This window comes from Labeo rohita, chromosome 5, assembly GCF_022985175.1.
Source record: "Labeo rohita strain BAU-BD-2019 chromosome 5, IGBB_LRoh.1.0, whole genome shotgun sequence".
Taxonomy (NCBI): Eukaryota; Metazoa; Chordata; class Actinopteri; order Cypriniformes; family Cyprinidae; genus Labeo; species Labeo rohita.
Genome location: NC_066873.1, coordinates 8,145,092 through 8,161,405, shown reverse-complemented (window position 1 = coordinate 8,161,405; position 16,314 = coordinate 8,145,092). Strand labels below are relative to the sequence as shown.

At 33.8% G+C, this 16,314-nt stretch overlaps 1 protein-coding gene across 6 annotated transcripts in view; it reads left to right on the top strand.

Annotated features, from left to right (window-relative positions):
- The window catches only part of mast4 (microtubule associated serine/threonine kinase family member 4), a 104,281-nt gene that overhangs the window by 47,432 nt on the left and 40,535 nt on the right, over positions 1-16,314 (top strand). For all 6 annotated transcript variants that reach the window (XM_051109033.1, XM_051109032.1, XM_051109031.1 and 3 more), the window contains one exon: positions 9,315-9,346. In XM_051109033.1, the coding sequence (XP_050964990.1) occupies positions 9,315-9,346 (32 nt within the window). The remainder of the gene's footprint in view (positions 1-9,314; positions 9,347-16,314) is intronic.

Below are 16,314 nucleotides of genomic sequence, written 5' to 3'. Positions count from 1 at the left end.
AAAGAAGATATTTTAAAGAATGTTGGTACAAAATAAATAAATAAATAAATAAATACTGAGATTTCTTAAAATATCATCTTTTATTTTCTACAGATGGAAATTTGGTGTAACTGCAGTGTGAGTTTATCAGGACTAATTTGTCATTCATCCACTGGTGGTTAATCTCTTGGTGAAATTAGAGACTCATAGTCTTTGTTTAGGCATGGGAAAGGACACTTGTTTCTAAACTCTGTGCTGTGGACATCACCACAGCTGGTGATAAAACAAAGATCGTTTGCCCTGAGGACAAGATTCAGAGTTCTGCTGTATGATTTCATGTGGGACACAGCGATTTCATTTGTCAGTCAAATGCATGTCAGTGCGCAGTTTCACACTCTGTATTTCTTTAGGCGGTGAACTCATAAATCGGAGACTGGAGGGAATGGAACATTTTTATATGGTGTCTTTTATATTCAGGAAACTTCCTGAATTGAGTTAATGTTGTAATTGTCACTACAGCAGAGAAGGTGAATGTGTTACATGGCTAAATTTAGACAGGTTGATGTCGGTGAGAAGGTTGAGTCAATTAGCTGCTTTATGTCAATTACATCAAGGTAGCTGCAGCATGCAGGGCAATTGTTCTGAGACCCGCTAAACACACAGCGTCACTTCTAATTGTGTTTGGGAGAGCTTTCAGTTGAATATAATTATGTTGGTGTTCAAATCTAAAGGCTTTTTCACGCCAAGAGTGAACATTCGCTACAGAAACTTTGAATTGAAACAATGCATTCCTGTGAACTCAAAGAATTCCTATTTGCATCTAAAATCATAATCTGTATTTGACTGACAAAAGAGGAACAGAGCAAGGCTTTTCCCTTAGATAGATAATTTGTTCATTTATTCTTTCTTATGTGTATTCATTCATTCATTCATTCATTGTGATTTTTGCATCCATTCTTGTATTTTAGCTTTCATTCCTTCATTGTGATTTTTGCATTCATTCATTCATTCATTCATTCATTTTTTGCATTCATTCACTCACTCTGTTTTTTTGCATTAGTTAATTTGCTCATTCTTGTATTTTCTATTAATTATTGTATTTTTTCATTTATTCATTGTTGTATTTTTTGCATTAATTAATTAATTCATTCAATCATTCATTTATTCTTGTTTTTTTGCATTCATTCACTCACTCTTTGTTGTTTTTGCATTAGTTTGTTTGCTCATTCTTGTTTTGTTTCATTCTTGTATTTTTTCATTCATTCATTGTTGTATTTTTTGCATTCATTCACTCATTCATTTATTCATTTTATTCATTGTTTTTTGCACTCATTCACTCAGTCATTCTAGTTTTTTGCATTAATTCGCTAATTCTTGTATTTTTATTGTTTTTCATTCATTCATTCTTGTATTTTTTTGCATTCGTTCATTCTTCTATTTTTTGCAATCATTTATTCATTCTTGTTTTTTTTTTTCATTTTATTTTTTGCAATTATTGAATTTTTATTAATTATTTTAACTCCTTTGTTTATTTATTCATACATTTCTATTTTTTTTATTTTCTTTTTTTATTCTGTAATCATTCTCAATTATTCATTCAGAAAGATTGTTTTCAGTCTTGGTGTAAATAAAATGTACCCTTCATCAGTAGTTTGCTTTGCTATGTAATTTTGTGTAAAAAGTGGCCATGCAGGGAAAAGTGTTAAATTAAAATGTTACAGTCTCAGTTTAACCAACATGCCATATAAAAAGATATTTCACTTTCCAAAGCATTGGCAGTATTTTCTCACTACCACCCAAATGTTCTGCCTGTTACGACATTAGATTCAGTAATGCAATTTAAAAAGACTAAAACATATTGTTTAGCAAATAAACATGGGTCTTCCGGGCTCTACCCTGTAAGATCGGCTGGTTCCATTGAGGATATTGTTGTCAGCAGAACATATTGAAATGGGCGGTAGATACTGGCAGGTAATTAGAATGAATAGACAGTAGTGGTGCTGTATTAACTTTGTAATTACAGTTGCGGTGAATGTGTGCGTTTAGAAGTCTCTTGGGTTCACCTCTCCCTGCATTTGTTTAGTTGCATTGAGCTTCACTTCACATTTAGGCTTGGTTAAAAAATAAATAAATAAATAAAATTAGATGTGCACATGTAATTACTTTTCTTATTGCATGGAAGTAATTATTTGGCAATCTTAAGGAATATGGATTGTGTTTTTTGAATGGTAATCTGTGTTTAAGGCCTAGGCAATTAAAAGATATTTATGGAAAATCACTTAATATCCTTTATGCTTAATATACACTTAATACGCTAATAATGTAATGTTTGTTTTGTGAATGACTTGCCATCAAATTTGATTTATGCGTATGGTGAGCAATCATAGTCACAAGAGTGCTTTGCTGTACGTGATATATGACGATGTATCAGAATTCAATAAGCGTGATTGATAATGTCTAATGAAAGATGTTTGTGCCCATATGGACACATCAGTCAATTTTTCAACACTATTAATGTGCATGATTCACACGTTAACTGTCTGTTTTTTTATTTTGAATTTTTTTTTTTGTTTGTTTTTTTATATGCACTGGACACTATACTTTGTGCTCTGCATTAACTATGAGCTCTGGAGAACAAACAAGGGCTTTCAAAGTTAAAGATGAAGATGAAGACAAATAGAGGTAAAGGAAAGTCAAATAGTTTAAATTTCAATTGTAATAAAATACAATTAAAATAAAAATATAATATAATATAATATAATGTTGGTTCATTATTATTTGTTAATATAAAAACAAAAGATATTTGAAACACTCTTGATAAAGGATTCAACTGAAATACTAATATGGCAACAACAGCATGTTTCTTCTGATATGTTGTGCAGTTTTGTGTTATTTCTATATTCATGGCAACATCAAAAGCTCACCAGTCCAGCACAGTGTGTGTTCAGCTCTTCTGGAAGTTATCAGCACATCTAAGTTAAATTTGTATGCGCTGCGTGCCATGTGCTGCCTATCTGCACGGTTGACACAGTGTTAATCTAGCAGTGGGAGCCCGACTCTTGGCCAGTAAATACATACTTCTTCACATACGCTTCTTAGGCTGTTGGAGAATCATAAAAGGGGGGGGGAGGATACAGCTTTGCGTGGATTGCAGAAGGTAAGTAAAGCTGGACTTTGTGGAGACACTGAAAAAGCATTCATGAAATAAGTGGAGAAATTGCAAAAGTGGGTCTGACTGACTGACATAATTGGACTTCAGAAATGTTGAAATTAGATTGTGACACTGAGGTGCATTTCACCTTCAGAGGTGCCAATGAAAGGAAACAAGTAAAAGGAACTTTAAATGAGCTCCAAATCAGAAAAAGCTTGTCAAGGTTAAGTGACCCACATCAAACAAATGTACATTTTCTCTACTTGGTGCTTGACAAAGATGAAATTTAAATAGAATTTTTTTCCAGCAAATTAGACATTGTTTTGTTCTGCACAACTTAAATTAGTCTCAAATGATGAATCAGAGATCTGTGTAGGTGAATGTAGTGTTTATATCTGCATATTACATATTACAATGTTTGGGTTGTTCCGATTCTTTTGTATGTTTACTATGCATGCATTTTCTAGAAGTACTAATTTGAATGGCACCATGGTTAAATAAAATATGAATGACATGAATCTGATAAATTTATACAATCCAAAGTGTAATTTTTAACAAGAAGAGGGAAAGTTTGTCAAGACAAACTTTGAATGTTGTTCATTTATTGGATTTAGGTTAAGTAGATGCAGCAGGTAACAAATGTCTCTATAGCATTTATATGATTAACTGAACAGAAGAACTTAAACTATTACATTATGGTAGAAGATCATATGAGGGGGCAGAATAGTGTATGTGTGTGTGTGTGGCTTTGCTGAGATGGTAATCTTTCTAAACACAGGCCACTAAAACATTAATGAAAAGAACAAAGCTTTTGGCATACTTGTTGCTGTCACCCTGTTTTACTGCATTCTCTGTAGTCTTCTAGAAATGCCATATAAATACAGACCTTCCCAGTGTAGTATAATAAGGTGAATCAAAATGCTCAGACAAAAGTACAGAATACTGCAGGGTAACAGATATGAGTGTGTGAAGGGAAGCTAGGCACGTTCCTTCAGCCTGTCATATCAGCTGACCTTTACAGGTGATGAAAACACTAGTCTGTGGCCCTGAGGGATCTCTGAGTGGCATGACCACATTATTAGCTGGATTGACCTCTATAGCACTTCCCAGCCCATGTACCCTGACCACTGACCTTCTGTCGGACCAATACAAACTCCAGCTGAATGCAGAGTTCTTCCTTTTTACTGAAAGAACAATGTACGCACTCCCCTACCTCCCTGTTTTTTTTTTTTTTTTTAAAAAGCTTGGACAGCTTAGAGAATTCTTTTCTTTTCTTTTCTTTTCTTTTCTTTTCTTTTCTTTTCTTTTCTTTTCTTTTCTTTTCTTTTCTTTTCTTTTCTTTTCTTTTCTTTTCTTTTCTTTTCTTTTCTTTTTTTCTTCTTTCTTTTTCTTTCTAATGCTTTGTAAAATTTGGTCCTATTGCGTTGTGTCACACTCTTAGACCGCGTACATGCTGCATTGTTTTTGGATGACAACTGCACATTAGCGTTTAGACTACAGATAAAAACTTAAATAAATAAAAGAAGTTTCTTATGCTCATCAAGGCTGCATTTGTTTAATAAAAAATCTAGAACATTAACATTGTGAAACAGTAACATTGTAAAATATTTTAATATAAAATAACTGTTTTATGTAAATATATTTTAAAATGTCATTTATTCTTGTGATGCATCATTATGCCAGTCTTCAGTGTCACATGATCCTTCAGAAATCATTCGAATATGCTGATTTATCATCAGTGTTGAAAACAGTTGTACTGCTTAATATTGTTCTTTAATAAATTATTAGCAGTTGTTTAAAATATAAATCTTTTGTAACAATATAAACTAAAAGTTTGTGGTCGGTACATTTTTGTTCTTTTGTTCTTTGTGAAAGAAAAAAGTACTTTTATTCACCAAGGACATGTTGAATTGATAACAAGTGATAGCAAAGGAATAATCAGGAATAAATTTCATTTTAAAATATAATAAAATAGAAAATAGAAAACCATTGTTTTTTCTGTATTTTTGATCAGGTAAATGCAGGCTTGATGAACATATGATAATTCTTAAAAAAAAAAAAAAAAAAAAAAAAAAAAAATCTTACTGAAAATGTGTTACTGACATTAAAGTGGTCCATTTGACTCATATTCAACATCTTCTGGAGGCATACAGTAGGTTTGAGAAACAGTCTGATGCTTATTCAATAAAAGCAATAATTTAAAACAAGAACATATGTTTGCCACCAAAACTGGCATGATGTGTAGTGACATGGCATGTTTGAAAATTCGCAAGCACAGATATCACAAATGTCACAAAGTCCATTATACACCAAGCTCTCATATGACTTCAGAAGATTTGGAATATAGCACAAGTCATGTGGGCTTACTTTTTCTTTTTCTCAATAGTTTAAAAGTTTAATAGTGTAAATCATCTTACATTTTTATTGCGTGGAAAATAGCTGGTAAAACATTCTGCAAAATGTTGTATTTTCTGTTCAATGGAAAAATGTCATACAGGTTTGTAATGACAGAAAAGGCAGAGTAATTAAAATAGTTTTTTTTTTCTTTCTTTCTTTTTTGTTTATGCTGGTTTATTGTTCGTTTGGTAAACACTGTGGAGTCTAAAGCAGGAAATGTTGCATATTTCCCTTGCCATTGTGGAGAGTGAGTCATTCTGATTGTTTTGTCTGTACAGTTAAAGTATTAATTTTATCATGAATCATAATGTAAACATTGCCTCTTTTGACCGGAGGTCTTAGCGCCACTGTCGTTGTGGCAAATAACAGATGGTAGATCCGGGTTAAACTTTTCCATCACTTTTCCATTTTTGGGGATGGGAAAAAAAAAAAAAAAGGTGGGAAGAATGAGGGGGGAAGCCCTTACAGAGACAAGTCAGCATTTCACATTGCCACACTTTTGATCTTGAGATGGTGCAGAAATGCAGCAAATTCAAAGGGAATTATTAATATGCTATCATGGCAAGGTCTTTAAAACAGTATCACAAAAGCTTTGATGTAGCTGGAACATTAGGAAGTTTTATGTTGTGGTCAGGACATGCAAAAATGCAGAGATGTTTAAGACAGTAGGCAGATGTTTTACTGTTGTTTTTTTTTTTTTTTTCTCCCTGTTGTGTCAGATGAGAGGAACAGAGTTACTGGGCTGCTTTAGATTGAAATTTTACATTGGATTTACTTGCTGTCATTGAAATTACTGAAGGTAGATGTCTTCAAACACCCAAGGATGGTTTGAAGTTGGCTGTCTGTCAATACCTGAAACAATGTTTGAAGGCACCATGACCTTGTATTGCTGATCACAGATTTATTCATAGTTAAATGATGGATCTACATCTGTATTTAAAAGCAGCACATACACTACCAGTCAAAAGTTTTTGAACAGTAAGATCAGAATATTAGAATGATTTCTGAAGGACCATGTGATGGGTAATGATGCTAAAAATTCAGCTTTGAAATCATATTAATAAATTACATTTTACAGTTTATTCAAATAGAAAGCAGTTATTTTAAATAGTAATAATATTTCATAATATTACTGCTTTTGCTGCATTTTGGATCAAATAAATGCAAGCTTGGTAAACAGAAATTTACTGTTCAAAAACTTTTGATTAGTAGTGTAAGAGAGTAATATTTGGTCTAATCTTGAAAAGAAATGTTTAAAAAAAAAAAAAAACTATTTGTACTAGGGATGGCCGGCAAGCTGCTGTTAAAAAATAAATACATTTATCTATTCATGCATTTGTTCTAAAATGGATTAGGATGTTTCCTACTCTCCTTCTGAATCAGCTATTATTGGCAAGTAGATTTAAACTCAGAAGAAATAAAAACTAAAAAATAAAGTTTTTTTTTGTTTTTGTTTTTTCCACTTTTTTTCACTGGGGACCAAACTATTGTTCGAAAGTTTGAGTTCAAGAACTTTTTTTATTTTTTATATATTTTTATTCAGCAGTGACGCATTAAAGTGATCAAAAATTACAGTAAAGACTTTAACAATGTTAGATAAAAATGTTTCAAATAAGTAATGTTCTGAATTGCTCTATTCATCTTCCAGAAAAAAGAAAGAAAATGTTTCCACAAAAATATTAAGCAGCACAACCGAAAACAAAATATTTATTGAATATCAAATCAGCATATTAGACTGTTTTCTGAAGGGTGATGCCATCACAGGAATGAATTTACATTTTACAATTGACTAAAATGGAAAGCACTTACTGTAATATAGTTCACAATAATATTGTTTTTACTGCATTTATGATCAAACAAATGTAGCATTGGTCGGCATAAAACACTTTTTCAAAAAAAAAAAAATTGTAATGTTGAAATAAAAAGTGCATTTAAATAAAGTGTTTGTTTAAAATGTTAATACTTACATTAAGTATTTTGTCTCCGGATATCAAGTCTACTTTTTGGGTCCGCTTTCTGACATTTTACAATTTGAACTGGATTACTGTTTCTCCATAAAATCTTTATGCATCTTATGCAGTATGAATCTTTTCCACATCTTCACAATGTTCATAGTCCGATCCTATTTAACTTTCCTCCATGACTTTTTTTTTAGCATTCCATTGAAACATGATGGAAATATAATTCAATCATTCTGGATTTTCCACAGGCACATCTTTCCTAGTAGCTTTAAGAGTGAATAGTAATGCATATATTCATGTTGAGCCGTGGGTGAGCCTGCCCAGCTCTGAATTTGTGGGTAAACCCTGCTAGAGTCACACCATTTCACTGCTGTTCCCTGCTGTGCTCTGCAGCAGCTCCAGCGCTCCTTTTCATTCATTATTTTTGAGTAGCGTGAGGCTACGGTATCTCAGGGTGCTGCAGCACCATACGGCAGAGCTTGAAGTCACAGTCGCACATCAGAAGTTCAGAACTAGCTGCTGCTGGAAATGTGACATCCCATTTTTGGAAACAGCAGTCCAGCTGGAATATATGCATTTTATGCTGAACACATGAAGTCTTTTTTCTGTTAATGATCATGATGTAGGAACAGAGACAAGATGGTACTTTAAAAAATAAAAAATCACTATTAATTACAAATTACTGGTTAAATTGTAATCATAATCACTGTATAAAAGTTACCTGATTACTTTAGTTACTGGGTTTATTCAAGACATTTGTGTGTTAATTTTGTGGCTGTAACTACTAATAATTATTTTCAAAAACAGATTCTTCCTTTCTTTTTCCATTTGATCTTTTCTTTATATATGCGGACCTAGAGTTTATTAGAGTATATTAGAGCCTAGAATAACATAACATATAACATAACATAACGTATAATATAACATATAACATAACAAAACATATATAACATATCCCCTTATATAAAAAGCTCTCAAATTGTATCCATTAATGTATCAGCTCAAATGCCCTCTTGTGGTCTCCTGTGACTATTGCACATGCTCATTAAAGAATGATAAGTGATAGTAAGTGATGTTGTTTTTGTTTTTTTGTTGTTTTTTTTGTTTTTTTTTTTTAAAGAAATTAATAGAATTAAATATATTCAGCAATTATGCATTAAGTTGATCAAAGGTAACAGTAAGTACATTTATAATGTTGCAGACGATTTCTGTTTCAAGTAAAAGCTGTTCTTTTGATTTTTCTATTATTTATTAATAAAAAAAACCAAAACCTTAATTAATGATAAATGTTTTTGAGCTCCCTTGAAAATTGCCTTAAAAACTTACTGTATTTTTTATCAAATAAATGCAGCCTTGGTCAGCATAAGAGACATCATTCAAGAACCCCAACTTTACCTCACTGAACCCAAACATTTGAGAAGTGCTGTATTCAGAACTACTCCTACAAATGACTGAGATCACATACAGTCAGAGCTGAGGACTGTGAGTGCAGGGGTTAAATATTCATGTTGTCTTTGGGACTGAATGGATCTAGAGAACCGCAAAACTAGGTCACGACTGGCACCACTGGGGATGCCATTAAAATCTGGGTCACCTGTTAGCATGCACTGACGGTGAATGACTAAGCAAAGACGGCTGTTAATTGGCTGTCAGGGTGCACAAGTCACACATTCAACTTGGACAGAAGTAATGATTTTAACATTAACATTAAAATTATAACACACATCACCTTTAAGAATGAAGTATTTCATTATATTCTTAAATGCGTGTGGTTTATTTATGCAGTCTAACGCTGTTTGTTCTTTTTCTTTTGTGCTTTCTTACAGAAAGAGCTCAGCCTTCCCAGACGAGGAAGTTTGTAAGTAAATCAGCTTTAATTGTCTTTAATTTAACACAACACGCTATTATGCCTAGACATAAAACTGCATGACCAGCAAAACATTTTTAAAAAAATTTTTAATCCTCTACAGACCAGAGTCAGGGTAGTATAGAATAAAAAGTGAACAAGTAATTGTGACTTTTCAATCTAACAATTAAATTAACTGCAAAACTATATTATATAATATCTAAAAAGTCAGAATTGTGTGACATTAACTCCTAATTGTGAATGTACAACTTTAAGAAATTTAGGCCTGGTTCTCAGATAGGGCTTAGACTAAGCCAGGATTAGGCCATAATTCAAGACAATTAAGTAATTTTTATAAACATACCTTAGAAAAAAAAAACATTGCTAGTGTCAATCTTGAGACAAAACAAAGGCACTGATATATTTTAAGATCAGTCAGTGCAAGTTTCTTACAGTTGAGCAGCTTACTTTTTTAGTCTGGGACTAGGCTTAAGCCTTGTCTGTGAAACTGAGGGATAAACTTCAGAGAAGAAATTTCAGAATTCCGAATTTATATCTTGCGGTTCTACCTTTTTCTTTCTTTCTTTAAAAAAAAAAATGCAAGAAGCAGTCTGAACTGTGAGATAAAAAGTCACAGTTTATTTATTTATATATTTATTTATTTATTTATTTTTAATTCTGTGGTGGAAATGGGCTTTCGTCGGGTAGGCATCATTAAGATTATGTTAATATGGCTGTGAGGGACAGATTGGTCTGTTCAGTGAGTTATACTGTTGTGTAGTTTGTCATCGTCCAGCCATTGAAACATTGAAAATGCTGCTTTTCAAAAAGAAACCTTGTGTGTTGAAAAATGTAGGAGTGACCCAAGACTTTAAGGCAGTACAGAACTTCCATTAATCCATTAAAGCCTCCTTTTATTTAATAGAAAATTACATACAATTATTAGTCTGCTGTGATCCAGTTTTTCAAGTGTATTCTTACAGCCTTTGTTTTACAGTGAATTACTAGATTTCATTATAAAACTTGCACTTCTGAGAAGAAATGTCTTGTTCTCTTGGTTATATTCGTTTTTTTATGCTTTGAAGATTTTGAGAGACAAAAATGTGAAACGTGCCTAGTTAGCTAAATTTCTGAAAATAACAGAAAGTTTATGTAAATTACCTTGCCAATTACTTCCCATGTCGAGCTGCTGTATGCAAGTTGATGAGTAAACAGTTCTTTTGTTGTCCTTGCATCTACATAAAAAGATTTGCTTGTTAAAGCACAGCTTGCATTCATACTTTTTATTTATTTGTTTATTTTTGGAGTTGCACATTTGCATACAAATAATATGAAATAAAACCTTGTTTAAGAATTGCAGCTGATAATGATTACAAAATGATAATGGCATACCTGAAGATACCACTGAGTTTTGTTTACACCATCATGTTGAGCTCAAGCCTTCCAGGCAACCTCTTGCATAGGCCGAGTCATCACACAGCTGTCTGCCATGTCTCTTAGCCTTGAACTTTGGCAGTGACCAGAAATTTGAAATGTAAGATCTTTGACTCTTGTCTGAACTGGGAACTGGGCCCTATCCTCTATGTTGCAGCATTTATGGTATGGCTTCATAGTTACTTGAAATGAAATTGAAATCACAATATGGCCTAGAATGATTATTAAGCTGTAATCTCCTTGTAAACTGAAGTAATTATTTAACCTCCATGGGTGTCATGCAGGTCATGCATGTATGGAATGACTTGAAGGCAAGTAAATGATGACAGTTTTCATTTTTTTTTATTTTTGAAGAATTCATAATGTGATCTAAAGTGTTGTTTACTCTCATCTCTTTATAGGATGCATATTCATCCATTACATTTATTAATGAAACCTTCACCTTCCTGTTGATGTCTGATTTCTCTGAGGAAGTCTTGGGTGACAGGACAAACTTATATTACTGACAGTTCAAATAAACTAATCTGTGCATTGCACCCTTGCAGTTGGTTTGGATTTTCAAACAAGATCAGATGCAACTGCAGCTGCAACTCATATAACATGATTTTTTCCACCATTATTTTCTGTTGACTGTTCATCAGTTATCTGTTCACATGGCTTTAACTGGTAAATAAAAAAAAAAATCAAATCCCCCCTTTAAGTGCAGATTGTTTAAAAATATTTGTCAGCCTTTCCTAGTGAATCATAGTTAGAAGTTTCTCCAGAAGTTCCTTAGAAGTTCCTTACAATTATAAATGTTATAAATGTATAGACTAACATTAAAAAACAAAAACAACAACAAAAAACAGAAACAAATAAGACTGTTGTTGTCTGGTGTAAAGTAAGTGCATTAAGCTGTAAATCGAATGTGGGTAGTATAGCTCGTATATTTCGGTTTGGGAAAGATGAGATTATGAAGAGCTGACATTTGAGTGCAGGCTTTGGTATCTGAGCGAGCACAGCCTGTGATGTTGTTGAGATCTCTTCTGAAACTCTAGAGCAGGTATATGTAAGGTAACTTGGGTCTTTACAGAAATACAAGAAACTGGATACCTTCGATAAAATACCCAAAAACCTCCATTTAATCCCATTAATGTCCAGGAGAAATAATTGCAAAATTCAAAACATCTTTCTGGTGATTTATCATGCTGTTGTAGTTGTTCTTATTATTTTCCGCTCTTGCCTAAGTGCCGTTAACATAACATTGGTTAAATATTTCTTCACAAACTATTAATGTATCCATTACATTTTGAAACACAAACAGCTTTAAAAGTGATTAGCCAGGTCCGTCAGTCATCTGCATTCCCTCTGAGTGTTGTTATCTTCACTCACAATGTTCTCTGGTGTCTGTAAACAAAAAAAAAGTTCAAGAGCCCACAGGCATTCACAGCACATGCAGTGACTGTGATGTTCCACCCCCTCAGTTCAGACTCATTACTTGTATTACTTAGTTATTAGAAATTGCAAGTCATAAGTTTCAAAACCCATTACCACAAGTGTATAAAATCAAGTATCTGGCCATGCAGTCTGCAATTATAAACATTTGTGGGGGAAAAAAAAATGATCGTTCTAGAGAGCTCATTCAAGCATGGTACTATGATAGGATGCCACTTTTGCAATAAGTCAGTTTGTGAAATTACATCCCTGCTAGATATTCCTTGGTCTACTGTAGGTGGTATTATTGGAAAGTGGAAGCGTTTACAAACAGCAGCAACTTGGCCACAAAACAGGAGACCACATAAAATCAAAGAGCGGGGTCACTGAGGCACATGGTGCATAAAAGTTGTCAACGCTCTGCTGATTCCATAGCTGAAGAGTTGCCATCTTCCACTTGCATTATTATCAGCACAATCCTGTGCGGAGAAAGCGTCATGGATTTGGTTTCTATGGCCAAGCATCTGCATGCAAGCGTCACATCACCAAGTACAATGCCAAGAGTCGGATGGAGTGGTGCAAAGCACGCCGCCACTGGACTCTGGAGCAGTGGAAACATGTGGAGTAGGTCTTTTATATAGGGATTATAGAGATGACAGGAAGCAAAGTGGGAGAGGGGGAAGAGGCGGGATCAGAAAAGGTCCTTGAGTCGGGATTCAAACTCTGTATCATCTCCAAATTAAATCTATTAATAAGATTGATGGATGGCCCTAGTATTAGGCCTAGATATATTTAATTATAGGAATATAGAATTAAGATCTTTTAAATATCACTCAATCCTGTTCATTCATACGGTTTTATACTCTTATCAGTAAAGTTTGGAGAAGTCAAGATAATAACAATTCAAGTAGGGTCTGACATATGTTGATATGTCTGTTTGGTGGTGGTGATGGTTGTTGTGGCTGTTTGTGTTTGTGATAGGTCAGAGATTTAATTTTCTATATTTAGCAACCATGACAGTTGGCAGTTTTTTTTTTTTTTTTTTTATGGTGACCCTGATGTGTCTGGTGTCAGTTGAACTGTCAGACATATGTGGAGGTGCTAATCTGTACTTTACCAAGATCACGAAATCACAGGTTGTGCAATAATGTTTTTATTTTGAAATAAGGCTGTAACATTAAGAATATACCTTTACAATATACTTTATATTGTTTGATTGACTGTGTACCACCTTGGTGTGTTTTCCACTCCCCCATTTATTTATTCAGGTCAATTTTTCTACAATAACAGAAGTGCGGCAAATTTACAAAACCTGTTTCTAGCCATTCTATAATTTACTTTTTTTTTTTTTTTTTTTGCTGGTTTGCATATGCTGTTTCTACCTGTTTTAGATATGTCACACTTTTTCCCCACTCGTCGACACTCTCATCCTATATTCACCGTTCTTTTCCAAGCATTTATTTGTACGAGAAAACTGAGTGCTAGTCAGGTTCTCTGACAATACACGTTCGTTGTACCCGTTTTCCGTCAGTTACGCTCTCTGGGTTGGATGTGTATGATAGATCTTCAATGTGTCAAAACCTGTCAGAAACAAATTAGAAGAAAAAAAACATGTCAATGAATTTTATTGGCCTTTTGCGTTTATGATTTATGGCCTGCTGCTGTGATGGCGGCATGGGCATCGTGTGATGAATGTGCTGTTACGGTTGTCTGTTCATTTCTGAGAGGGAGCGAGTCAATGCAATGGTCATGTGACTGGGCTCGATCAACAGGGGGATGTAGTTGAAGTGGTGAATGGGGAGGTTATGGACACAGGTCATGATCTCCAGATGCATACGCTGAATGTTAATGAGAGGTGAGTCACCTGTTTATACATCAGCGTCAGCAGCAGCAGGTCAATGGCCCTGAGATGTTTTTTCTTCTTCTTTTTTATTATACCATATCTATTTTTTTAATACAGAATTATTTATTAAAGATAAAGTAGCTTTAATAAATCTATAAAAAAATATTAAACCAAACAAAACGTTTGCCATCTAACAAATGCTGCAAAATGAAAGCAAAAAAATGACCTATTATAAGGGATATGAAGGTCTAATGAAACTGAATTTCAGCTTAGCTTTTATTTTTATATTTTCAATTTTCGTTTTTTAGTAAATTTGTGCTACTTAGCCAGTATGGAAAAGAAAGGGTTACAGCAATTAATGAATGTAAATAGAGGGTAATAAGTGAAGTGTGACCTGTTAAATCCCAATGGAGCAGTCCCAGCGACCTCAGCTGATTGCTTCATTCCCTCAAACACATGCGTGCATGCACACAATGAGCCTTGAACACTCTTGAACAATCTAAAACATTAAAGCTACTTTGATTTTTCATTAAAGCATTGCCTGTTTGCTTCAGATAAATATGTTTCAGATAAATAAGTTTTACTAATCCAGTTTCTCAACATGAATGAGTTTGGCCTAATTTGGCAGAACTGCAGCAGGTGTTTAACTGGGTTCTGTCCTTACGCCCCACTTCCTGACCACCTGTGGTTTCTGCTTGGTCTTTGATGCGATGTACACTGTCATCTGCAATTGTGTGCTTCCGTGAGCCTGCCAACTGTGGTCAACAATTTACTTTTTGTGAAATGCTGCCCATTTAGACTGTGTATTCACATTTGTTGTTTAATTGGTCTTGCCTTCTTATCTTCATCCTGTTGTTTGCTTCTAAGTGCTTCTAAGATTGTTGTTGCTTCTAAGATTTTATGCGTGCATTTAAATTTAAATAAACAAAAAACAGATGATCATGCTGAATGTGGCGTCCAGGTTTACAGTAATCTCAGTATTGTACTCAAGCACATATTGCAGAAAGTACAAAGTACACATGCAAATCCATTTATCTGCACCTGTGAGAGTGTAAGTAAAATGTTTTTTTTTTTGCTCCATAAAAAAGGGAAAAAAGGGACTTTTTTTTTAACCTGTTTTAAGATTTATTAATGATTCTAATAATTTTGGTTTGCATCATCATTTCAAAGTGCATTTCATATGTGATTTTATGTATTGAAGCATGTTGTTGCAGTACTTGGCTATTAATGTTTGTATGTACTGTATATATTTATTTGCCAAAGCCATATTTCACTCCCATTTATCACAAGACAAGTGTTAATTTTACAGCATGTCTTCGTCTTTTTAGCTATTTCGTACATCTTCTAGGTCTTTTGAGTAATATGTCTCTCATTTTACTGGATCATATTGATGTTGCAAAGCAGAAGGACACATGTGGTTTCAGGTCTGATGTCTTTCCCGGCTTTATGAGTTTCATTAGCAGGTCTTTAGCGGAACTCGGGTTAAATTGCTTGTTAAATCTTGAGCTCATTATAGCAGCGGTCTCCAAGCACCTTTGTCCCCAGTGAAGCTCAGTGCCTGGTACAGACTAGTGCAATATTCTCCATGTATCATAATCACAAGATTCTATTCAAGGGGTTCTACAAAATTTGCTTCGTCATGAGCAGCTGTGTTCCTTAAAGCAGGGGTATTGAATTAAAGTAGAGTAAAGTAAAGATATATTTCCTTCCCAGCAGAGAACATTACTTTTTTGAAATACATTTCCTTCTCGGCATAAGTCATAAAAGATTAGTATATTGGCCCTAAGAGCCAAAGCACTGGTGTTTTCTACAAAAACAAATTATTTTATCAGTTGGCCCCAATTAGATATGAATATTAAAAGGTAAGATCAAATGTTTTATCAGGCTATTTTTACATTTTAATACCTCTGGATGGCAGATGGCCATGTGACTGAGAAAGTACTATGTGGTTTTTCCTCTTGAAGTCTGGACCATTTTCATTCAGGATGTCTTGATTAGGTTTTTTGTGCCTCTGATCCAATCCGAGCCACTGAATATTGAGGATCTGCTGTTAAAAGTCACGATCTAATACCTTGTATTTTCCTAGTGCTTGGTGCACACTTTAAGCAAATAAAAGTATAAAGTTATTAAAATCCAATCCAATTTATACATGTATGTGTAAAAACTATGTGGTCGCAATTATAAATATGGAACTACTGATATAAACTTATTGTATTTCATATGTAGAATAATTGCAACATAAAGGGGAAAAAAGTGGAGATCAGGTTAGAAATCATGAAGCTTGCAAATG